This window comes from Podarcis vaucheri (genome assembly GCF_965113315.1).
Source record: "Podarcis vaucheri genome assembly, chromosome: 1".
NCBI classification, from domain to species: Eukaryota; Metazoa; Chordata; class Lepidosauria; order Squamata; family Lacertidae; genus Podarcis; species Podarcis vaucheri.
Genome location: NC_138759.1, coordinates 139934447 through 139960774, shown reverse-complemented (window position 1 = coordinate 139960774; position 26328 = coordinate 139934447). Strand labels below are relative to the sequence as shown.

Genomic DNA, 26328 nt, shown 5'->3' with positions numbered 1-26328 from the left:
TCGCTTGCCAGAAGTCCATCCTCCAGAAACTGCAGTCCGTGATCTAAGAATCCGAACCGTTCCTGTTTACACCATTTGCGAAGCCAGCTGTTCACTTCCACTATTTTTCCCTCTCTCCCTGGGCCACGTCGTTCAACTGGGAGGACAGATGAGATGACAATTTGTGCATTTAGTTGCTTCAATTTCCTGCCGAGAGCCTCGTAGTCTCTTTTGATCTTCTGGAGGCTATTGCTTGCAGTGTCATTGGTTCCCACATGAACCAAGAGGAAGGGGAGTGATTTCATGCTCTTTATTCAGCTCATAGTGGTGAGGAAGAATGAATGAAAGTCCCCTCAATGTATCTGCTTTATATACATTATTTACACAATGGGCTGCACATGATTCGTTAATTCTGGAATTCTACTGTAAGCCAATCAGGTTGTGGATTCACTTATAACTGGAGCATGATTGGGTGGTTCCTGTCAACCAATCATACTGCTGCATTGTTCTTGGACCAATCAGACTGCTGCATTCTGAATCCTATTGTTCTAGGACCAATCAGACTGCTGCAGTTTGGATCCTATTCAACTCAGTACATAACAGTATACAACATCTGTCAGAGCTGCTTCCAGATCCTAGCTCACAGAGGATCACGCTAGCCAGCAATCACTTTGTAAAAGTCTTTATTGAGTTACAGTTTCCATTCTCCAGCTGCTGCGTGCAACTCTACGTCTTATGGGTCAGACCGGCGAAGCTCCGTCTGAGTCTCCGCCCCTTGTGCACCAACTTAATATCCTAGCCTTACTCCACCTTTTCCGCCTGACTGTTCTTCTCTGGGTCCCTCTGCCCCCCTGGGTCTCTTCCTTCCTGGATTCTTCTGACGCCGACCCCCCGGACCCTCCTGCCTCCTTGCGCCGGGCTTTAGGACCTGGCTCCCTTTCCGGGCTGCTTACTGCGCCACCTTCCTGTGCATTTGAACTTGGCGCGCGCGCCCAACCTTCCACTTTCCGTCTGACCGTTTCTTCGCTCCCCGATGGAGGTGTGGCCACTCCTGACTCGTGCCCTCCCTCCTGTTGTGAGCTGCCAGCGCTTGATACCTGACGCCCTTCCTCTCCCCTGCTCTCTGTTGGTGACGCTGGTCCCGATTTCCAACTGCTCCCCTCTGAGCTCCCTCTGGCCCTTTCCTCCTGGGGTGTTCCCCTAGGCTCCCCCCTTGCCCTGGCCACTGGTGCTCCTTTCTGTGAATCTTCTGATTCACTGGAAAGACTCGGAGATCTCGGGTCGTCGTCATCACTCATCCTTTCTTCTGCCTCCTCCCCCTCGCTCTCTGTTTCCTCCCTTGCCCTTGCCTCTGCTCCTGAACCCCTGACAACATCCCATTAAGGATGCAAGTTAGAGCTTCTGGATACATATGTAAGGGCCTTCTGAAATTACTTTTTAGACAGAATGTCTGCCGCTCTGTTCATCTTGCTTTTCTCTGGGCAAAATTGTTTTTCCTCTAATGCCCTAAAAACAATTTCCGCCAGTGCCCCGTCTTTCTGTTTATATGCCTAGCCGTTTCATTGTTGTGGTGTCTTACATATGTGTAGCAAAGCAAGAGTAGCTTTTCCACAGCACATTTTGCTGTGGATGAAGCCCTTCTTGTGTGTTTGTCCTAAACTTTAGCAAAGTAACAGTCTGTAAAACCCCATATGCTAGTTGAGCGACATGGGCATAAATAATTGTTAGGAAGCTGCTTGGGACCTTTGACCTGACAGGACCTAACTGTCAGGAGCCCTGAGCTTCTCTGATATAAGTACTTTCATGGGGAATTAATGAAAGTTGAATTTATAAGTTGGATCAGATGGGGGAAAATATTCCTTAGGTCAGCAAGTACCTACTTAATTCCAGAGAACTCAGGGAAAGAAGTCTTATAATGAGCAGCAAGTTAAGATTTTATGTTTACCATTTTCTTGGTGCTACTGCAGTCAATTATTTCAAGCTAAACAGGCCAAGTTCACCTGGCCTGGATCTCCTAAATAGCTTTTGTGAAGGTCATATTAACACAACATGATACTTTAATACTACTGTGTAACTGGAGTCAAGCACAGAAACAGTACTGTTTGAGTTGCAGAGAAATTTCAAAGGCTCCAAGCTCTGTGTAGGAATTGCCGTGAGCTGGACTTGTCGAATGTAATTGTAAGAACTTTCACTCATTCCTGATAACACTAATCTTAATTTATGTCACAGCTTTGGACTCTTCAGCATTAAGTGAGCTGTTCCAGGATCTCAATGATTCTGAAAATGTGGAAGGCTTCTGCCATCCTGGAAAACAAAAACAAAAAAATCTACAGATGAGGAAGAAGGAGAATCCACTCAGGGCCACCTCCTAGCAACTGTCCCGTGGGAAGAACTCCAGGAGAAAGCAGGATGTAGCCAAAGGCCACTTCAATGCCCACTCCTCCTGGACTTGCTTCCTCCTACCCTAAAGTCCATGTTCCACTAACTGCTCTGTAGGAAGGTTCCTGACAATATTTCATAGGTTAACATTGTTCATCTAAAATAATAATGAGTAGTTTAATATTACTTGTAAGCCACATCACATCCAAAGCAGGATGTAAATAATTTTAATACATAAATAACTAAATTACTACATGTGACATCACTACATCAGGCTTGATGGGGATTCATCACTAACTTCCCCCTTCCCCAAAGTGGATCCCAAGTTCCCATGCAGCTGAAGCTCTCCTTGATCAAATCTAAATTGCTCTCCTTCTCTAAAATGGGTCAGATGTGTTAGTTCCTTGTGTGGCATTAACAGGACACCCTGCTATTTTTCCTGGCAGTCTGAGCAAAGAGGTTAATGAGTACCAACTACAGCCTTCTTCCACAGAAGCCAAGGGCAATTTTTCAGTGCCAGAAACTAAACTCTCCTTTCACCTTTAGAGATTAATCTTTTTTGGATCTGCATTGAGGCAACTTGCTAGAGATGCATATGTCAATTGCTAGCATGGCCTCACTGTACCGTTTGTGGAAAGGGAGGGGAAAGGAATAAAATACAATATATACATACACATTGCATTTTCCATGAGTGTGCTAACTGCATAAAAAGTGCAATGCATATTTTATTAAAATGAAATGGGCCACTATAATTTTAGATAACCTTTCAAGTTAGCAAGACAAATATTTATGCACCTGTTATTTTAAGGCATAAGTTTTGCTCACTGATATCCAGAACAATTACCATCTGGAAATATGCTTATGTGTGATGTAGCTACTTAATATTGGTGGAAACCAAATACAATGTAACTTATCTCTGGTTTTCTACTCTAGCTAGATTAAATACAATCTAACCAAGACCTTGCATGTAGCCAAATTTGTGTGCTGGTATTGTCCACCACAGAACACTGCAACCACTTGGGATGAAAATAGAGCTCGAAGTAGCATTTTTATTACACTTTGTTTATTCCTTCCTTGAGCCCTTGGTGGGGTCTGGCCAACCCCCCTAAACACTGGAACCCCCACTCCTCCTGCTGCCCCCTTACTTTTTAAATAAATCACTAGAGTGGTGCCAACACTAGATCCCAGGGCTCTGAGAAAGGCCAAAGGGGTCCTTTTTCAGATCCAGGCACTCTGGGCAAGATGACCAAGAGAATGCCTATGCTGCTATGGTTTGTTATTGCAACTAGAAATATATATTTTTTTAACTTGGAATAATTCTAAGTTTCTAGCTGCTGCTGCTGCTGCTGCTGCAAATCAGAGTGGCGGCACAGACATTCCCTTGGCGACCTGACAAAATGTCTGTTTCTGAGAAGTAGGACCCCACTGACCCTTGGTACAAGGAGAAGAGAAACTGATCCAAGTGGACTTACTAGCTGTTACCAAAACAGTTCAGCCAATATATTGGAAAAACACAGCAAGACCCAGCAAGTTTAGAATGGCTAGAGAAAAGTTCTGAACATAGTAAAAATGAGGAAAAGTGTCTGACAACATTCAAAGGAACATATAAAAGGCAACCTACACTTTATAGCCAAATGGGCCCATTTCATTGGAATGAAAGAAATCCCATTAAGGAGACATGTACTTCTTGTCTAATCTTTAGAAAAAGTCATAATATTATGATTATTTGGCTGTGCAGTCCTATCAATATTTATCAGAAGTAAAGACCACTGTGTTAATTATATATGAGATTGCAGGTTTAGCTGCTTTTTAAACAGTTAGTTTTTAAATTAAAAAATATAAATCAAAACTTCAGATTACTTTTTTAAAAATTGTAAATTGTAGCAAACATTTTTTATCTAAATATACAAAGATACTGCTTTCTATCATGAAGTCTAATAACATGGGGGCATAATCTCGGGCATGGTCATTTGGAGGAAGTTCCACTGACATCTGTTACAGACTTTTCACATTTTGTGTTAATGAGAAAACAACAATTTAATATCATTCTTTTCCCTACTGATACATTCTCCTCTCCACGTGCTCCTGAGGAAATTTCTCACATCACCCTCACCTCTGCCCAGGCCAGCTGCTCCCACTCCATTCTGCGCCCCTCGACTGAGTCAGGTGGAGCCAGCTGAGCGCATCATGTGAACTGCTCCTCATGCTCCAAGCGTGTATGAGTTGTTTTTTCTAAACACAAACCTCAGTATTCAGGTTAAATTGCCATGTTGGCACTTTGTGATAAGTGGGTTTTGGGTTGCAGTTTGGGCATTTGGTTTCTAAAATTTTCACCATCACTGTCCTAGACCAACTTCATCTAGAACGCTAATCTTGAAGTTTCCACAGCTCTCAGACAAATAACACCATCAAAATCCGGTCTTGTTGAGGAGTTTGTATAGCTTTCTTATTCCTCTGTTCAGTAGACATCTTCCTCTCACACATCTCTGCCTACCCCATGGCCTCTTCAAAGCATGCAATAAACTCAAACAGTGTAATTTTTGAAACAATAACCCTCAACTAATTCTTCTTCTTTGCTATTTCAGGAAATCCATTTTAGAAACAAGGCAAAATGCTGTGTTGACATAAACAGTGGACAATGCAGTACTCATGAACATCCGTTGCTAAGATGTGTCCTTCACATCAATGTTGCACTTGTAGCCTCTGATTCCATATGCAGTAGAAATTAATGGAGTAGGTGTAGTTACCATTAAGCACAGGATGGCATCCCTTTGTTCGTTTATTGGGCTCCGTCACGTATATCTAATGTAGCACCCAAATTACATGTTCATGTTCTGAAAGTGTCCCCTCTAATTTCAAAACACAATATGGGTATAACATATTTAAATGCTACCAAAGACGGCAACCATTTTGTGCTCATTCAGTTGACACACAATCATCAATAGGTCATTTTGGACCTGGAAAAGGGCAGAATGGGAGCAGATCTGTGAGTAAAATCCCACAGATAACTGAGATTTATTTAGTTCTTAAATGTCTTTTTAACTTGGGGGGGGGGTTACTCGCTCTATTCTGTGGAAATATTTTAATCAACACCAGTTAGTTGCAGCTGACTTCAGTTAAAAGTGGAGGAGAAAAAACTTCACATGTATTAATATATGGACATCCCTTCTCATTCTCACCGATTGGAGAAATGACTGGAGTATAGAACTTCCCAGAAAGCTTCAGTGAGAAATAGGCAGACCCTAGAGAAGACATATAATGGGTATGGAGCCTTCGTTTGGCTCTAGGACAAGGACTTGGAACACACGCATTTCTGTAATTCCAGTGGATGGCTAAGGACATGCAAACCTCAAATATACTTCATCATGACTAGAAAGAAAAATACTGTCAGTAACCTAGGTAAATTAGCCTACCTAGTTTATTCTCTTCGGTTTTATTTTTTCCTCACTTTTACCCTGGCTGTGGGAAGAGGGACTGAATGACCCTTTAGTTCCTCTTCAGATCTTTAGTTTAAAAATTAGAAAGTGTCCACTGGAGAAGCAAGAAGAAGAAAACGTGGACACATTCTGTAGGAACTTCTTTAGTGCTGGGATAATGGGAACTTTCTCCTGGCACGTAGTAAATCTTCTGACTAAATACAGGTTTTCTCTTGTTTTTCCTATCTCTACAGAAGTGCAATAATACAAAGGGTGGGGTGGGATTCTAATTGCATTCATAATTAAGCAGCTATAATGCAAATAAGGACAATATCATCACAATGCTCAATTTTAAAGAACCCCTCATTTTGTTCATACTGTGCAAAGAACAAAATTTCTCGGTTGGAAAGATTTAAATCTTAAATTATGACACTTCAGTCATCCGCAAAAGAGTTACAGGTTGTCTAGGCCTCTTAGGCAATATTTCTAATGTGAAAAGGTAGCTTTCAGTTTAAGCCAATTTGAATTTTGAAACATTAACAGTTCACATCATCTAAAACATACTCTACCAGAGTTGTGTTTTAAATAAGAAAATGTAGGTGTTACCTTTCTGGAAAGAGAAAAATTCCTGGTTAGCCCATAAATAACCACTGTTCTCTCTTGCCTTAGTCACGACCTTGCTGACTCAGCCTTTGATATGTAACTGTCACGGTAACATTCCTCTCTTTTCCTACAGACTAGGCCAGGGGTAGGCAAACTAAGGCCCGGGGGCCGGATGCGGCCCAAACGCCTTCTCAATCTGGCCCGCGGACGGTCCGGGAATAGCGTGTTTTTACATGAGTAGAATGTGTCCTTTCATTTATACTGCATCTCTGGGTTATTTGTGGGGCACAGGATTGTTGTTTTTTTTTCAAAATACAGTCCAGCCCCCCACATGGTCTGAGTGGACCGGCCCACGGCTGAAAAAGAACCAAAAATACATTAGTGGATTTAGCTTGTCTGATTTTATATAGTCTTTATACTGGAGTTTCAAGGCCAGTGCCAGGCGTGAGGGCACCCTCAGTAAAGTGCCCTCCACTGGGTCCCCTGTGATGCCCTCAGGTCTTTCCCGATGCTAGCAGACCCCTCTATTCATTGCCAGCAGGCAGCAGAGCATAATCTGCTGCAGATGGCCTCTTGCCGTTGTAATGTTTCCATGTTGCCCCAAAAAGCATCAGTCTGGGGCACTGTAGAAGAGTGAAAACAGTGTCTTCCCAACCCTTTATTCCTGCTGTTTTGTGTGCCTACGCTGGGATAGGTAGGAATGGCAGCTCCATCAGTGGGCCTGATCAGTGGGATCCCAAGAGCTGCCTGGTGATTGTGTTGCTCTGCCTCTGGTCATGAAGCTACGTGTTGCCCCTTTACACAAGTAATACATGAAGGGAGCTATAAAAGTAAATCAATTCAAATAGCTTTGTAGCAGAAAAATGAATAGCTTTATCAGAAAGGGCAGGCTGCCTTCATGCACATCTTTTGAATTTGAGAACATAGTCTGTAGATTGATGTCTCCTCTGTTGTACAGTGGTACCTTGGGTTAAGAACTTAATTCATTCTGGAGGTCCGTTCTTAACCTGAAACTGTTCTTAACCTGAGGTACCACTTTAGCTAATGGGGCCTCCTGCTGCCACCGCACGATTTCTGTTCTCATCCTGAAGCAAAGTTCTTAACCCGAGGTACTATTTCTGGGTTCGCGGAGGCTGTAACCTGAAGCGTCTGTAACCCGAGGTACCACTGTACCCGTCATTGTGCATGTTTTTAGTTTGTTTTTAAGTACCTGATACTGTGCTGTTACGTAAAATAACACCATTGCAAAATTATTTGCCTGCTAAGTATCTGTACAGTTAAGTAAAAGAGCAAATGTTTTCAGTACATTATTAGTTACTTTAATGATTACCAAAATTACTAATGAAAAAAAAGTGGCAATTATTGGACCTGTCATGTCTCTGCTTACCAGTCTGCATTTAGGAGAATTTTCCAGGTTGCAATTTTCTCATACAACACAGAGAAGGTTGTTTTGATTCACTCCAGGTATTTCTCTGGCATTCTGTACTGCACCTTACCAATAACATGAGAATTTAATCTGCATTCTGCACAGTAACCCCCTATTAAACATATTGAGCCAATGTTTGGTCCTGCTGTAAGATGCACCACACAGGGGTCATTTTAAAGACAGAAGACTTCCATTTCTTATACAGAGGGATCTCTGCAGCTTGTGAGCATTTCTTTACAAAAGATTTTGAACGTATAGTAAGGGGCATTAAAAGAGTTAAGATTTGTTGCATTGGTAATAAAAAACTACATTCATTGGACTTTACAGCAGTAACACAGGGAGGTCTGTGACTGTGGGTAGAGTGCATGGTTTGGGTGTCATAACATAACACAGTGGCTTTTCCAGTCATTAGTATATCCAGTTTAAATGATCTCAGGTAGCAGGTGAGAACTTGGTGCGTGAGACCTTGAAAAGCCACCAGTATGATACTAGGCTATGGGTTTGTGTATATAAAGATATTTTGTATGTTCATCTTGTTATAAGAATGACATTTTTACTTACAATTGTTTTTGCAGTGAATGTTCATAGTCAGACCATTGGTCCAGCTAGCCCTGTAGTGTTGAGGTGAGCAACAAATTTTGCCTATAGGAAATTACAGCAGTGAATGCAACTTTGTAGGTACTGGTTTGTGAATATAGCTTCTGTCTCTCTTCTCCATATTCTACACTGGCAAAGCTTGAGTGGGCATTCCTGAGTAAACATTTTGGCAGCAGTGGGAAATCCAAAGGTTGGAATCTAAAGGTATGGGAAGCTGCTCCAAAAATCTGTTTCCTAAAAATTGACAACCAAAAGATTGAAGCTCCGTGGTGTTTTTAATATGTGAATTTTAATCCATGCTGTAATTTTAAATTAAATAGTTAAGTCCAACTTTTGTCTCCTGTCTTCCATCTAGCACCTAGTCAAATAGCTAGTGTGCTGACATCAATGGATTTATTGTATTTCATAGAATCATAGAGTTGGAAGAGACCACAAGGGCCATCGAGTCCAACCCCCTGCCAAGCAGGAAACAGTGTATTTCTAAATATGCTGGACTTCTCAGTAGCAAGCCAGATAGTATATGGGATTGGATGGTGAGGGTTAAGACCTGGGTTAAAATTACTGCTCTACCAAAAAAGCTCCGTCTACTAATTTAACCTATGGCAAAAGTTTTTGTTGGGATAAAATGGGATAACTGTACATGAACTCAAAATAATAGTAGGATATGCATTTTAAATAAGTAAGTAAATTAATGAATGAATGTTGGGTAAAATCCTTGCTTCCTTGCTACATTGTTGTAATGAAGTCAACAGCAAAGCTTCCAATGGTGGCTTTTCTTTCATGACAATTTATAGATAGTCTTGCAAGAAGTTTATTCATATTATTAGGGGGAAATACATGTATTAACAGATTTCCCATTCATTTTCTTTTTTCTTTTCTTTTATTATTAGTTATTATATTTAGACATATGACATGGAACAGTTACATAAAACAAGAATTAAAATGAAACAACAGTTTATGTTCGGATAAATGTTTCTGAGTATATTAACAAGTTGTGTTAAAGTATACATAATTATTGCAGACACGAAATGATGTATAATAAGATACAGTGGTACCTCGCAAGACGAACGCTTCGCAAGACGGAAAACCCGCTAGACGAAAGGGTTTTCCGTTTTGGAGGCGCTTCGCAAGACGAATTTCCCTATGGGCTTGCTTCGCAAGACGACAGCCCATAGGGAAATATCCGGGACAGTGGGGAAGCGCAGCGCGTCTTCCCCACTGTCCTCGGACCTCCTCCGAAGCCGGGCGGTGGGGCGGGAACACTCCTTCACGCCGCCGCCGCCGGGCTTCAGAACGATGCTCCGAAGCCGGGCGGGGGGGAGGGAACACCTGCCCCCGCCGCTGGACTCCGGAGCGCTGCTCCGAAGCCGGGCGGGGGGGAGGGAACACCTGCCCCCGCCGCCGGACTCCGGAGCGCTGCTCCAAAGCCGGGCGGGGGGGAGGGAACACCTGCCACCGCCGCCGGACTCCGGAGCGCTGCTCCAAAGCCGGGCGGGGGGGAGGGAACACCTGCCACCGCCGCCGGACTCCGGAGCGCTGCTCCGAAGCCGGGTGGGGGGGAGGGAACACCTGCCCCTGCCGCCGGACTCCGGAGCGCTGCTCCAAAGCCGGGCGGGGGGGAGGGAACACCTGCCACTGCTGCCGGACTCCGGAGCGCTGCTCCGAAGCCGGGTGGGGGGGAGGGAACACCTACCCCCGCCGCCGGACTCCGGAGCGCTGCTCCGAAGCCGGGCGGGGGGAGGGAACACCTTCTGAAGGCGGGCGGGGGGGCGAAAGTCTTTGTCCCCCCTGCCTGCCTTCCCAGGGGCTTTTAAATCGCCCCGGACAGCGGAGAAGTCCTCCGCTGTCCCGGGGCGATTTTAAAATGCCGCCCGCCAGCATTTTAAGATCGCCCGGACAGCGGAGAAGTCCTCCGCTGTCCCGGGGGTTTTTAAAATGCTGGGGGTGGGAAGAAATGCCCTTGGTCCCCCCCCCAGCCTTCAGAAGAGGTCCGGGGACAGACAGTCCCCGGACCTGGTCTGAAGGCGGTTTCCCTAGGAACGCATTAATTGATTTTCAATGCATTCCTATGGGAAACCGTGCATCGCAAGACGAAAAACTCGCAAGACGAAGAGACTTGCGGAACGAATTAATTTCGTATTGCGAGGCACCACTGTACATGCTTAGATTGTTGACCATTCGTAAAAGGTATTTCAAATCAATAACAATTTTAATTCATAGGAATTTATAGGGAGTAAGGGAGAAAAGAGGAAATTAAAATATATACTTCATTCACGCCAAACTATGCTGTAAACTGTGGGTGCTATTCTGCCATACGCCTCTTTATTTGTATAATCAATAAAATCACAACAAATCGCATAAAAATTGTCTCATTTCTTTTGTCCTCTGGCTACTTTTTATTTTTGTGTCAGTTTTTCCAGTAATGTTGTTTGACATATTGCATTATGCCATTGATCCATAGTCAATAATTGTAATGATTTCCATGTCCTGACAATGGTTGTTCTTGCAGTGGTTGATAGTTGTGTAATGAGTTCTTTATTTCTAATTTGCAACCTATCATGACTATACAAATTAAGTAGCGTAAGTCCTGGAGTCCTGGGAACTGTTTGCCTTGTAATGAAAGATATTTCTGTAAATACATTTTGCAAAAATCTTTCAGTTTTGGGACACTCCCATCACATGTGCTGATATGTCCCTATAATAGTGATATTTTATTCATTTCTTGTTACAGGAACAATTGTAAAGGCGGAGCAACATGGCTGACGACAGGAAGGACGAAGCTAAGGCACCACGCTGGACTTCAAGTCAGATAGCAGAGGCTTCTTCGCACTCACACTCCCCTGAGATGAAGGAGCAAAGCGGCACAGGCGAAGGACTAGTCAGAAGTGCCAATGGATTTCCATACAGAGAGGATGAAGATGGCGGATATGGTTCACGTGGGCAACAGAGCTCATACTCCAGAACTAAAGAGAATGGGATCAATGGAGAACTAGCTACAGGAGAGAAAGAAACTGCAGGTAAAAGACCCTCTTTCCTTTTACAGATAGGTAGCCGTGTTGGTCTGCCATAGTCAAAATAAAAAAATTCCTTCTAGTAGCACCTTAAAGACCAACTAAGTTAGTTCTTGGTATGAGCTTTCGTGTGCATGCACGTATCTGAAGAAGTCTTTAAGGAAGGAATTTTTTTATTTTCCCCTTTCCTTTGTCCTTTAAAGACTTGCTTTTCAAGGGGAGAGCGCTGCAGATATTGGTATCCGATTCACCCTACACTAGATCAGACTGCAGCAGGTGGTGCAGCCCACACATTGGAAATGGAACAGATTTCTCTTGTGAAAGGCATTTTGGGGCAGCCTGGGCCAAGGTCAAATCCTAAAGTTAATGGGAGGGAACACAACACAGAGAAAGAGAGGGCTCTCAGCTCGGTGGTAGAGCACATCCTTTGCCTGGATGTGCTCTGCTATGTGTCTTTGGCACCTCTAATTAAAAAGCCTTTCAGATAATGGGTCAGGAAAAGGTCTAAGGCATTAGACAGCTTTGCCAGACACAGCAGAAATTCGAGGCTGGACAGGACAATTGTCTGACACAGCATAAAGCAGGCTTCTCTGTTCCATAGTTGTCCTACTTCACAGGATCAGGCCTCAATAGTGAAACCAAGGGCAGACACTGTCATAAATGATTTCTTCCCTGGCTCGCTACACTGTTTTACTCTAAAAACCGAGGTCATTATAGTCACGACATTGGATGTGATTCCTGGCACCACTCCCATTTTTGTTGAATATATAACTGAGTTAAATGAAATATTAGAAGATGAGCATGTGACTTGCTGTACGAAAAGTCAGACCAGCTGCTTAATCTTAATGCATATACTGACCTGCAAGCCATTAAGTCATTTCCAGTTCAGAAAAAAATTAACGTTAGAGGGAAAGTTCTGCAATGCATAGACTATCCTTCTGCTTCAGATATCAGTTTTGTATGTGCAAAGAGATCTGGGGTTGTTGTTGAGGGAGAAACCATTCAAACACGTTTTCCTACTTGAAGTCTAGAAAGTGGTTGCAGTTCAGAAACAAAGCTTGGATTTTGCTGATAGTCTTGACTGAGAGAGTACTCCAGAGAGAGGGCTCCAGAATAAGGAAGTTTGTCAGATCAAGCCATTTGGGTAATCAGTTACTCTGCTAAAAGGTTACTACAGCTCCACTGCATTCAGTACTGAATTGTATTAACCCTTTGTCAAATGTTGTTAGATAATTTGGGCCAGAGCCTTCTTGCTACTGGGTGTGCTGGCAATGGCGTAGATTTATTTGATTGATTGATTGATTTTACTTATATACCACTTTTCCACAACAATCTGTGCCCAAAGTCAGTGGTGGAGGAAGCCGCTTGGATACCTGGGGCAGAGCACCAAGGGGTGGGGCAAGCCTCCCATAGAGGCAGGGTGAGGACCGGGCGCACCGCGGGACCTCTGGAGTCTGCCTGCCTCCTCCCACTCAGCCAACCCTACACAGCTGGGGGGGAGGCAGCGGGTGGACCATTTGGGCAGCGCGCAGCCTGTGGACACCCAAGCCACCATGTCTCTCCCAGGAGAGACATGTGGCTTGGGCGCACTGCAGGCCCCACAGTGAGTGCCGGCCGGCATTTTGTCACCCCCCTCAGTGGTGACACCTGGGGCGGACTGCACCCACCTTCCTCCGCCCCTGCCCAAAGTTGCTTACAGAAAACATTTAAAGCATCAAACTAGAGAGCATTGGAAACACATTTTTTTAAAATACAGAAGTTGTCAATAAATTCAAAGTAACAAAAATCAACAATTGAGCAAACACAGAATAAATTCAATATTACAAAGCACCAACATAAATATAAAGCAAAAATTAAAGTTAATCATCAATAAAGTTTCTGGTATTGGTCTTGCTTCACTCCAAGGAGTCTGGCTTAAATACAGTTCAGCCAGGGATTTGTTGGGGTAGATCAGGGGTGGCCAACTCCCAAGAGACTGCGATCTACTCACAGAATTAAAAACTGCCAGTGATCTACCCCTGTTTTTTGGGGGTGGTTCAGGTCAAAGTTGTTGAGATAGTTTGAGGGAGGAGGAAAGCCATGTTTTGGGGGGTTCAGGGCAAAGTTGTTGAGCTTTTTTGGGGGAGCCAAAGCTTTTTGGGGTACGTCCCCAACATTTGCCTTTTAGTGCTGTCAGCCTCCTCTGGAGGAGAGACCCCATCTCTCCTCCAGAGGAGGCTGACAGCACTAAAAGGCAAATGTTGGGGAGAGCAGTGATGGTAAGTCTCTTCCCCAGCCTCCTGGAAGTACCAACTGCTGGTGTAGGTTTTATTGCACCAATCGGGACTACCCAAGATAGAAACTTGTTGTCTTGATTTTGGTCTTTGGAACCGTCAGTTTGTTTGTTTGTTCTTTTTATACTGAGGCATGCATCTTCAGCCTCAGTGAATGAGGCAGACTATACGCCGTCCCCTTAGTCTGCTGCAGTGTCAAGTTCCACAATTTATAAACCCAAATGCAAATCCATTGTAAGTATATTACAAATTATGAAACTATTGATAATAATTATTTAATGTATTTATAACACACCCTTCAGTGTGATAGTTCATTGGGCCCTATATTGACAATTTGTTAAAATACAACAGAGCAAGATGACTTAAAATATATAAAACCAATATGCATAATAAAAGAGCAATCCAGCCACAGAAGAAACCAGTTCTTAAACCAGCCACCTGCATAGGTCTGAAATGGGTTTGTATGCGCCTATTTGATCTAATACATTAGTCAGATTTGTTTAATTAAGCTACAAACTCTATGCATCATCAACGCAAGAGATAACAGCTTCTCTGAAGCAATGTCTCTCATGCACAATGAAAAGCTTTGTCTTCACTGATGAACTGAGCTTTAGATGAAAGAAGGGAAGAATATGACTCATGGAATGTGGGTAGGTAAGGAGTGGGCAGAGTAGCTAAGGCTTGGGTCTTCAAACAGGAAGAGTGAGCTGTGAAGAATCAGTGTCTCCTGGACTGCTGGAGACAAGGGCTATGTAACTAGTATTTATATATGCATTGTCAAGTTACCTGGATCCAAAGAATCGTGAGCATCAGAAGGAAGTGCATTAGTGTTGTACTATGAAATGCTACTAGGAGACCTTTTGCAGTGAAGTACCACAGTTTGTCTCCTGCCAACCTAGCAGTGCAAGTAGATAAATAGGTACCGCTCCGGTGGGAAGGTAAACGGCGTTTCCGTGTGCCGCTCTGGTTCGCCAGAAGCGGCTTAGTCATGCTGGCCACATGACCCGGAAGCTGTACGCCGGCTCCCTCGGCCAATAAAGCGAGATGAGCGCCGCAACCCCAGAGTCGGCCACGACCGGACCTAATGGTCAGGGGTCCCTTTACCTTTACCTTACCACAATGTGTTGGAGGTTGCATTACCATAAGAGAAACATGGTGAATAAGAAATGTACAGTTGCTAACATATAAGCTATAGTAGGCAGTCCAGAGTCTTGAAAAGATGTGTGAAGTGCCAGAAATTTAGCAAGTAGAAGAACTTCAGTGGATCTGGGGCCATCTTTCTAATGCATCATTCTTCTGCTATACAGTCTTACCTCTTGTTACGTCTGCTTCAGGTTGTGCGTTTTCAGGTTGTGTCCTGCGGTGACCCAGAAGTACCGAAAAAGGTTACTTCTGGGTTTTGTCATTCGCGCATGCACAGACGCGCAAAATGACATCACGCACATGCGCAGAAGCAGCGAATTGCGACCTGTGCATGCGCAGACATGGGTTGTTTTCCGTTCAGGTTGCGAATGGGGCTCCGGAACGGCAACCTGAGGTACCACTGTATCAGAAACGGCTTATCAATGAGTGGAAGAGGCTTTCGGCTAGCTAGAGGGCAGCTTTGGATCCAAGCCAGCGTTTATGCTTATTGGGAATTACTACAAGTTTCTCCCAGCCAGTGCTTTGCTGGAAAGCGACATACTGACCATATGAGCATCTGCTTTGGGGAGCTCATTAGCATTACCTGCCAACTTGAGCTTTTGGTTGGAATCCAGGCAGTAGATGTAACCACATGCACACTTACTCTTCTGAAGTCCTAAGCCTACCCATATTCTGCTTTACCTGCAAAAAGGGCAAACATTTCAAGATTTATCTTTATGTAAAATATAATCATTGTATAAAAAGAATAATTTGGCATTCATAAAAGTTTATTGCTGAAAGTAACTTAATATTTCTTTAGGATTTTTCTTCAGGCAAATACATTTTTTTCAGCCTCAGTGCATTAAGCAGTAGGAATTCATCTTTCTCACATGAACAGCTGCCCTTGGTGGTGTATGCAACTATGCATGCTAAGAGGATAATATTAGCACCATTTACTAGCTGTTGACAGTACTTTATGAAAAAGCTATTCATAATTTCTCAAGAATTGGATAGTTTTAAATCTCCAGGCCCTAAGTTCTTTCATAAATTGACAGCCCTGGAAATATCTTTGTTAGAATACTGTAACTGTAGGTTTGGGGAAAACCATGATTATATTAACTAGTTATATAGAAGTCTGAAAATAAAAATAAAAATGCTCCCCTGTTCATTTATCATTAGAAATGAAGTTCCACCCTGAGTCTAAAAATGAAGGCTAAGAAAGAACAACAGGAGTGATTTACCGTAAAACTACCCTCATCCACTTTGATGCAAACATGCTACTTGCTCAAATGGAGCAAGCTCTGAACAATTTTTTTTCTGCTTGAACTAGCAAAAAGCCAGCCATGAATATTACCTATTGGCTATGACATCATGACATGATGTCTATGACATCATCAGTGCATCCACATATCCATCCCTCCTGCAGTTTTACAAATACTGTTTTTTGATAAGGTGAAAGAATAAGGTGACTATTAGCATATAAATGTATAAACAAATTTAAAATAGTCAGACAGCCTACCATAAGCTTGTGGAAAAGGGCAAAACACTGATGGCTGAACCAGCTTTGTATATATGTTGCATAAAGAAGTTGTAAAATTATAGCATTATGGATGACGAACTCATTTGACCAAGAACGAAACATACAGAAATACATCTACCTCTTAACTCATTTTAATGCTTGTTTTCTAGAGATCATGGCTTGAACAAGACTTTAAGGCTGTGATCATAAGCACACTTGGGAGGGAGGGAGGGTGTCCTACTGAATTAAGTGAGTCCTGCTTCTGTATCTACCTGCTTCAGGTGTTGGGGAGGGAAGGAATCCTCCCTTATAGCTGATTTTGAAAACATGGGAGATTAGTGCTGGATCTACCCTACCCCAGTGTAGCACTGTGTGGAAGGTGGGGGATTATTATTTGTAAGTAACCTGTAACATTTATTCTCTTTTTGTCTGGGGGGATATTGTAGCAATTAAGCCCTAGAAACATTGGATGCTCTTTTTATATCCCTGTGCCTATCTCCACACTTCTTTCCTTGCAGACTGTTTAATCTTCCTGCAGGCGATGTTCAGAAATAGTGAGAAAATGTTCCTCAGCCAGGCAGAAGGATTGCCTGTGACCACATATGCTGACTTTGCAGCAGGCAGGTGATTCAGAGATGGTTGTTCCACTCTTGGTTCCTCCTCATTTTCAACAAGGCCCTTACCTGGCATTGCTGCAAATCCACGAGAAGCTTCCTATTGATTCTTAGTGAATTTGAAGAGTGTTGCTAGTTTTGAAACATATTGTCAGGGGTTCAGGGACAGAGGCACAGGGGAAGCAGGAGATGGAGAGCGATTGGGAAGAATCCCAGGACAGCGAGGAGGATGGCAGTGGCCCGAGGGATTCCATGAGCCTCTCCAGCGAATCAGAGGATTCCCAGAAGGGGGCGCCTGTGGTCAGGACAAGGGGGGTCCCAGGGGGGACGCATCAGGGACAAGGGGCCAGCAGGGAATCCCAAAGCGGCAGCTGGAAATCAGGACCAGCTTCCCCACCAGAGCGTGGCGAGGGGGGGGGAGTTCCAGTGTGTCAGGGGAAGCAGCTCCGTCAGCAGGAGTGGAGGGAAGGTCAGAACAAGCCGTCCTCCCGGAAGGGGAGGGGAGCAGTGAAGGGAGTAATGTAACTATCAGAAGGAAGGTTGGGAGTTGGGCGCGCGCGCCAAGTTCAAATGTACAGGTGCGCGGGAAAACAGAGAGCCCGGATGGGGAGCCAGGTCCTAAAGCCCGCAGGAGGGAGGGGGAGCAATCTGGGGATTCGGCGTCAGAGGAATCCAGGAGGAGCGAAACCCCAGCGGGCAGGAAGACCCTGCGGAAGAGGGAGGAGAGAAGGAGGTGGAGCAGAGCAAGGCTCTTAAACTGGTGCAGGGGAGGGTCTGACTCAGAGGGGACTTCAATGGTCTAGTGTTACAGACGTAGTGCTGCGCGCTGCGGCTGTGAAGCGGATAATGAACTTCAATAAACATTTCTGTATATAAAGAGCAACTGGCGTTGGTCCTTTGTGAGCTAGGACCTGAGGCAGCCCTGACACATATATTCTCGTTTCCTAGTTTGGGCACTGGGGAAAGTGAGAAATCCTCTTCCAAAGCCTGGTGTTATTTCTCAAAGGTATTTGAAGAGGATACTGTATTCTTTGCAGTTCAGAAGCATGGATCTTGTAACTAGAATTACTTTAGACAGAAAATCAATGTTCATATTTCCACCCATTCCAGTCCATTTCCATCCACATTCCCTCTTCTCTCTCTCTCTCTCTCTCTCTCTCTCTCTCTCTTTGTGTGTGTGTGTCGAGCAATTGCTGCTGATCCTGGCACTGTTTCATCATTTTCTCACTGCAGCATTGCAGCATTTCTCATCTTTGTGCCATGCATTGTCCTTGCTTCCAGGAAACTGACAAGAGTCCTTGCAGAATTAAACAGTTTCTGGGCTAAAAGAATTCAAGTCCAGCACTTAGGGAAATATATTAGGGATAGATGGATCAATCTGCTTCTGGTCCATGTCCGTTATGCAAATGTGCATTGAAAAATCCAGTCTGTTATTTCAGCATCAATCTGCAAGTTCCATTTAAAAACAACAACAAAAACATGCATACAAATTTACTTTATTTTTTGACATATTTACCCACAAAATTGGCATTTCAATATGCATTTTATCCCAAAATATTTTATCACCCTTTAACATAAAACATGCATTTTGGAGCCAATAACCATTTTGCAAAATTCAGAGATGTGCAAAACATGAAATATGACTGTGTTCTGATCTATGTATTTGTTCAGAAAGTGCTAATCAGGAGAGTTCACTTTAAAAAATGTGTCTCAAATGAAATCCATGAGCCATAGAATTTTATACCTAGAGAACCTTCCCAAGATCCTGGTTGAGATCACTTTTTTGCTTGGTCTGGAGATCATGTTCTGAATGAATCACAGAATTGTAGAATTGGAATGGATCTTGAGGATCGTCTAGTCCAACCCCTTCAGCGCAGGAATCTCAACTAGATCATCCATGACAGATTGTCACCTAATCTCTGCTTTAAAACCTCCAAGGAAGGAGAGTCCACCGCCTCTCATGGGAGTCTGTTGCACTGTCAAACAGCTCTTACTGTCATAAAGTTCTTTAGTTTTGAAATACATATATATATTGTTTATAGCGAATACAGTATGAGCACAAACCACACAGCTACAAAAATAAAAAAATAAATAAAAACAATACATGCACAACACCAGGACAAGTCTACAATTTAGGAAAGTTACTTCTAGTCAGCGTCCCTAGGGTTTAGCACTAGCACTATCCCGAAAGGTTGCCCTTATCTTTCTTGCTGCTAGTGCAAATAGTGCCACCCGATTTCCTTTCTTGTAACTTGAAGCCATTGTTTCGAGTCCTAGCCTCCGGAGCAGGGAGAAGAAATCTTCATCCATGCTCCATGTAATAGCCCTTTAGAAATTTGAAGATGGCTATTGTCAGATGCTGTTGTGGTTGCTCAAGAGTAACCAGGCAGGACTCCGACCTGTCTTTTACAGGCTTTATTTTGGTGCAAACTATTTACAGTGAAGAGTGTCATAAGTTCATGTCTGGCTCAATCGCTAGCAGAATCCGGGAGTGGTCTGTTCTTGTACCTCCCCCAACATAAAAGTTTCGTCACCCCCAGCCTCTTCCGCCCCTCCCTGCACCTCAAACTACTGCGCATGATGGGCGAGGGCAGGGGTGTGCTTCCCTCTCCTGCTTTCTCAGGCGCGGTGTTAAGGCTCTTTCTATCACCTCTGGTCCTTGTACCTCTTCTCTACTGGAGGTGGGGCTTTCCTCCTCGCCGGAAGAGGAACTGCTTCGCAAGATTTTCGGAGGCTCCCTGTAACACAACTCCCCCTCTATTTCTAGCCTCTGAGCCGATGGCAGTTCCCTGACATCCATCATATTTCCTCTCAGTCTCCTCTTATACAGGCTAAACATACCCAGTTCTCTCAGCTGTTCCTCATAAGGTTTGTTTTCCAGACCCATGATCATCTGGTCACCCTCTGCCCACTTCCCAGCTTATCAACATCCTTCTTAAATTGTGGTGCCCAGAACTGGACACAGGACTCCAGGTATGGTCTGACCAAGGCGGAATAGAATGGGAGTATTACTTCCCTTGATTGAGACACTGTATTTCTGTTGATGCAGCCTAGAATATTAGATATTTAGTTTCAGACATTCATTTTCTGTTGATATTTTGAAAAAATTACCAAGTGCAGGGTAAGCAGATACTTCTAAATAGGAATATCAGAAAGAAAATAGGCCTATGTTTATTTCTGCTCAGCAATTTATTCTACGAAAGCCCAAGCATGTTGCTTATCCTGTTGATGATTAGTCTCCTGCGATATAAACTGTTATAATGAACTGCTCTGCTTTTTTTCACACACACACCCCGAAAGGTTATACATTGCACACTTTGGCCCATACTGATTTAGGCACTGGCAAGCACATGGTACACATCATATGTTCATGCTTGACATTTTAAGAATAACAAAATTTCATTTTGGGAGTGAATCAGGCTAGTTAGACATAACAAAACTGCACAGAATGCCAGATTCAATGTAGGGAACAGTGTGGTGCCTCCCACATTTCCTGCTCTCTTTGCTGCCACATGCTTGCAGCCTCCAATGAAAAGAGGTTATCTTAACAAAAAGTGAAACATATCCAAGATGACCACATGACCACACATGACCACAAACAAAAAAGTAAATACATTTAGTAGCAAATAGAGATGATGAATGTCAAGATAAGAAATGGTAATACTCACAGTCCTCAGTTTACAGATATGAAGAAGCAGGCTGGCCATTGGTCCTTAAATGGATAGATGCTTAAACTATATTTCTCCCCAGCCTCCTACCCTGGGAGAGCTGCCCTGCCCTGCCTCTCCCACAGGGCCCTTCACCAGCCAGCCATCAGCTTCATTTGCATACAGTCCCTTCATTGACCCAGAGTAGAGGACACCTAAAAAAGAAAAGAAAAGACAAGCAAAGAAGGAAAAGGAAAAGTAACAGAAAAATAGAAATGATAAATAAGGGGGAAAGATAATGAAAGAGAAATAAAATAGACATCCAATTCTCTCAGTTGTATATATAAAAATTATTCAAAATATTCAAATTGTTCACTCCTTCTGTTCCTCCTTCTGCTAGGCAATATAGTCCCAGTCTTCAGACCAGGGCATCTCAAATCCATTCATTTTTCCTTCCACACAAAAAGTCTAAAGGAAGTTTTCCATTTTTTATTATGGATAAATGTCAACAATAGGCCAACAAAGCAATTTTACTATTGTTGAGAAACAATAAATCCTTGATCTTTATTCCCACGGGAGTCTCTTTGTTGTGGTCATATATGAAAATTATTAATTCATAGTTATTTACTTAGTGTATATTCATTAATTCACACTCAATCTTCCAAACCTATTTCATGTGGGCCATAGCTTTCCATCCATCCATCGAAAATTTCTTAGTTTCTCATTGTGAAGAGCAACCCTTTCAGAGCATTGGAAGTCCCTGTTATCTCTGTTCCTCCAGAGGTAATGTGATAACCAAGATTTATGGCTTGGCTATCTTTAATCAGCAAATAATGATCTCTGTTGATGGAATGTTGTGAGGAGACGACTAGTGCACCATGATACCTCCCTGGAAGTCCACAAATACAAACATCTTGATGCAAAATGAGAACCCCCTATTGATTCAAAAACAGAGAAACTTTCCTTAAGGGAGAACCTGGGGGACAGGATAGAGGAGGCCACCAGACCTCTCTCTGGGGGACGAGAGGTAATGCAGGCATGAGCAGACCTTAAACCAGCCTGAGTGAGAGACATACAGAACCTACTGAAACTGTGTTGTGCATTAGCCTCCCGACTAAACAAAATAATTTCTCTGGGGGAAACAGTTTAAATACCCTAAAGGAAGGGGTTACCTGTGACAAGAGGTGAACTTGGACCGGGTGTCAGTGGTTGTTTCTGAGGTGCTAAGTGGTCATACAAGGTTCCACACAAAGATGAGAGAGGTTGAACTAAGGGAGCATAGGTTTGTTCCATGAGTTATTCAATACAGAGTGCCCTAAGTCCATGTCATATTTGAAATGTAGGCAACGGAGATTCCGCATTCAGGGCATGAAAGTAGATGTGCTTCAGCTGAGAGGAAAGCAAACGGCTATTGATTATTGCTGTGGGGCAGTGGATGGAAGCTTCAACCTCCTCAGGACTAAATAATGACTGAATTGAGGTTTGCTTGTGCTAGCAGTTGGCAAAAGGCTTAGGTCTCACATTAGGTATTAGCAAATAGAGTTCTTGCACATCTCAATCCCATGACAGCCAGAAGCTGCTTTTCAGTGAAAGCAGCTAGTCTATAAAAAGGATTGCTTCCTCTGTTGTGCTTGCACACTCATTGCAGAATAACCTGTGGAGCCAAGGAGCCAAGGCGTTCTGGGGCATACATAGAGTGGCAACTGAACTGGGCACCTTGGTAACCCTCCTCTCTAAATTAGTCATCTGTCATTCTGCTTTGTCAGCTGATATTTTCATTTTAATAAATCTGGAGTTGCAGGCTTTAATTTTTACACCTGATTTATAAAATGTGATTTTTCTTTTCTTTTTAAAATGTTAGTTCTCTTTTGCTGTCCTTCTAGTCAATACAAGTTGGATCCAGACTGTTAGTTGTGTTTAGATCACACTGAAATCAGTGTGAAAATATATTTATGATCAACTTAAGTCTTATGATTTTTATGAACAAAATGCAGCTAACACCACAATTCTCTATACGTATGTCTGTTCAGAGGTAGAGTCTGTTGACTTCAATGGGGCTTGCTGTCAGGTAGGTGAGTATAGAATTTCACACTTAGTCAGGATCCAACTCAACATGTCTATTGGCAAAGTAACATGGCAAGCAGATTTTGCAGCTTTCCCCAGAAAAAAGGTTGTAGAAACTTTAAAACATCTTTTACACATAATTTTTAGACCATAATTTTCTTGTGGGATTATTTGCTGTCCACGAAGGTCACCTGATAAATATGGAACTTTGCTTTTTAGTATGTGCTGAATCAGAATTTGAACAGCTAGCTGGGAGAAAATGCTGCAGCTTTTTCTTCCTGTCTTTCTTCAAAGGGGATAAATTCATTTCTTGAATAATTCCGTTTCTTGCCTTGAATGAATGGATTTGACTCCTGAGATTTTATATGTGTTTTCCTTGTCTGACTCAGTGTTCCCTTGTCCTTTCTCCAGCAGCCTTAGGCTGTTGTGTGGTTCACGTTCCTGGAGGAAACTAGTATGCTGCTGCAGCTCTTTGCCAAAGTTTGCCGCCATGCCTGAGCTCGTTTTTAACAAAGCTGCCTATAGTGATCCCAAACATGATTCCTTAAAGGCCACTGAAGTTACACACCCTCTTGGGCAACTTTGTGTGCTTGCTTCCCCAAATCATTTCTCCAGTTAGCTCTAGAGTACTCATTCATAAAATATGAATTCATTCATTTGAATTACGGTCTTGGATAAACAGGAGAGATTGCACTGAAATGCTGCAAAACAGCAAGCTATATAAACAAGCTGCTACTACGGCTCATCAGGATGCCAGAGGTTTCAGCTTTTCTCTTCAACGTTGCCATGCCAACATTTCAGTGCCCTAGCTGAGGTTCCTGTTTAAGCTCCTCTGAGAGAAAGTAGGCAGTATGGGAGGGTGTTTAGCATTCAGGAGCAGACCCACAGCAAACTGAACAGTCTGTGAATAGTCTGAGAAAGATTCAGTCTGTCAGAAAAAGAATAGCAGGCCGTTTTTTCCTTGGTAGTAACTGCACAAGGTTACATGAATATGATTAAAAGACAAACAAATGAACAAATGAACGATAGATAGATGATAGATAGATGATAGATAGATAGATAGATGATAGATAGATAGATAGATAGATAGATAGATAGATAGATAGAAGATAGATAGAGAGAGAGAGAGAGAGAGAGATACTAAACTAAGAAACAGAGTCCCCATTACCAGGGGACTAAGCATTGCCAGGTATAACTAAAAAGAAACATCTCAGGCTGCTCACATTAATTCCCAAAATGAAGGCAGGTTAGATTACTGCAATGCATTAAACGCAGGACTGCCTCTGAAGATGGTTCAGAAACTTCAGCTGGTGCAGAATTTGGCAGCCAGGTTGCTCACTGGGGCAAGACAGTATGAGCATATAACACCAAGCCTGGCCCAACTGCACGGGCTGCCAAAGTGGTTCCGGGCCTTATTCAAAGTGCTGGTTTTCATCTATAAAGCCTTAGGTGGCTCAGAAACACAATACCTCAAGGACTGCATCTCCCCATATAAACTGATCTGAACCCTTTGATTATTATTATTAATTATTTCATTTCTATACCGCTTTATATTTTTAAGAAAAATCTCAAAGCGGTGATCATCACATGAGGCCCTTCTTCTTCATATGCCAGATCTCCACAAGTGGTCTGGAGGGAGGCAACACGAGAACAGGCCTTTTCTGCAGTGACTCCCCCATTGTGGAATGCTCTCCCCAGGGAGGCTCAACTGGGACCTTCAATCAGAGCAAGGCCAGGTTGAAGAGAAAAAAATTCGCCTGTCACCTAAAGATATGTAATGATCTTTAGGTGACAGGCGAAATTTTTTCTCTTCAACCTGGCCTTGCTCTGATTGAACATGCTACAGCCTTTTAAATGTGTTTGTGAGTGACAGGTTTTTCGTTTCCTTTTGTATTTGTTTATATTATGTATTTTGTGCTTTTATTTTGTATTTTCATGCTGTGAACAACCTTGAGATCTTTTCGATGAAGGGTGGTAATATATATATTTATGCATGCGCAAGCAAGCAAGCACATACACAGAGAGAGAGAGAGAGAGAGAGAGAGAGCGCTGCCTGGCTGAATAGCAAGTTTGGAATGAATTTCCAAACAGAAGCACTCCACCACTGTTAATTTTACAGTGACCTCTGAAACTGGCAGTTGCTCTCTCAAGGTTTTAGAGTCTCCTCCATGGACTAGAATTAGACTAGGATTGACCCTTCTGCACTCCAAGCAGCTGCCCTGGCACTGCGCTACAGTTTGCATCTTGGTCTTTTGAGAGAGACAATTTTTTTTTATCGCCTCAGCCATTGTCCAGAACAGCAACCACAAGAGGAACACAAACTCACAAACTCTCTTCCTCCCTACAAGAACAGAGTCAAGCTGACTTCCACAGGATGTCTGGCTAATACAAAAAGCTCTTTGTAAGCTTTGACTTACTTTCAAGCAGGATTGTCTTAAAAGTACCTGCCTTCTGGACAAAATAGAGTCAAAGTTATATTTCCTCCTTCTTTATTTGACCCAGACTTTTCCTCCAGATTCAAAAGTAAGAGCTGTTTGACAGTAGAATGGACTCCCTCAGAACATTGTGAGTTCTCTTTCATTGGAGGTTTTTAAGCAGAGGTTGGCTGGCTATCTGTCATGGATGCTTTAGTTGAGATTCCTGCATCGCAGGGAGTTGGACTAGATGACCCTCAGCATCCCTTCTAACTCTAGAATTCTGTGATTCTATGATTTTCCTATGGACAAGTTATCAATATTGAGCCTCCCTTCACTGTCCACATTAAACAAACATTGAAAGGTGAAATCCACATTTTTGTATCTGGGATATCTTCATTGGGTGTAATATCTGTAGGAAAATGGGTGGTTTAATAAAATAATTTTCTACTCTAGATTATTGCACTCATGCTTAAGAGCAATTGGAAAGAAATTAAATCATTGTTTCTTTTCCATCTGATTACCCAGACTCTTGAAGAGCCATATTTTAATGGTGTATTTGCTTTATAATTAAACAGAAAGAAACTGCAAATAATTTTTGGTTGATTTACATACACTCTGCATATAAAATTTCATAGGTCAAAACAATGTTAGCATTCCTTTTCCTATGCCAGAAATTGTATGTGGTCAGTTAGTTAATTTTTTTTCTGCTGTGTAATCAGTTTCAGAGACAGAGTAGAAAGCATGCATGATGTATTAGAACTTTGCCAGGATATTTTGAAAAACCAGGAGAATTGCTTTCATTTGGGGGTGAAAAGAAACTGATACATTTATTTGCAAAATAAATTAAGAATCAGTAGATCTATGTTAGTTCTGTCTTTCTGTGGATAGAGAGAGAAGAAAAGCCTCCATAATCACCACTGGGTCAGCTGCAGCAAACTGTCCTTTGGCTCCTGGTTTCTCCTTTCCCATAATAGTCTCTTCAGTAGCCCTTGTGGCCACTATAAAATCTATCATAGATCTTAACCTCTGTCTAAGCATTTAGAAAATTTTATAAATCAAATAATAATAGCAACAACAACAATATATATTTCCATACTATTATTTTGCTATATATTATGTTTGTGACCAACCAAGAGAACTGTGTTATTGGAAAACCTATATAAATGACATTTATTTATTTATTTAATCATATCTGTTAGTTGCTTTTTGTCTAAAAAGTCAAACTCAAAGCAACTTACAAAAACAAACATTAAAAACCAGG

At 42.7% G+C, this 26328-nt stretch overlaps 1 protein-coding gene across 32 annotated transcripts in view; it reads left to right on the top strand.

The window, feature by feature from the left end:
• The window catches only part of MAP2 (microtubule associated protein 2), a 279546-nt gene that overhangs the window by 160984 nt on the left and 92234 nt on the right, over window positions 1–26328 (top strand). For all 32 annotated transcript variants that reach the window (XM_082230891.1, XM_082230887.1, XM_082230882.1 and 29 more), the window contains one exon: window positions 11132–11417. In XM_082230891.1, the coding sequence (XP_082087017.1) occupies window positions 11156–11417 (262 nt within the window). In that variant the 5' untranslated portion in view covers window positions 11132–11155. The remainder of the gene's footprint in view (window positions 1–11131; window positions 11418–26328) is intronic.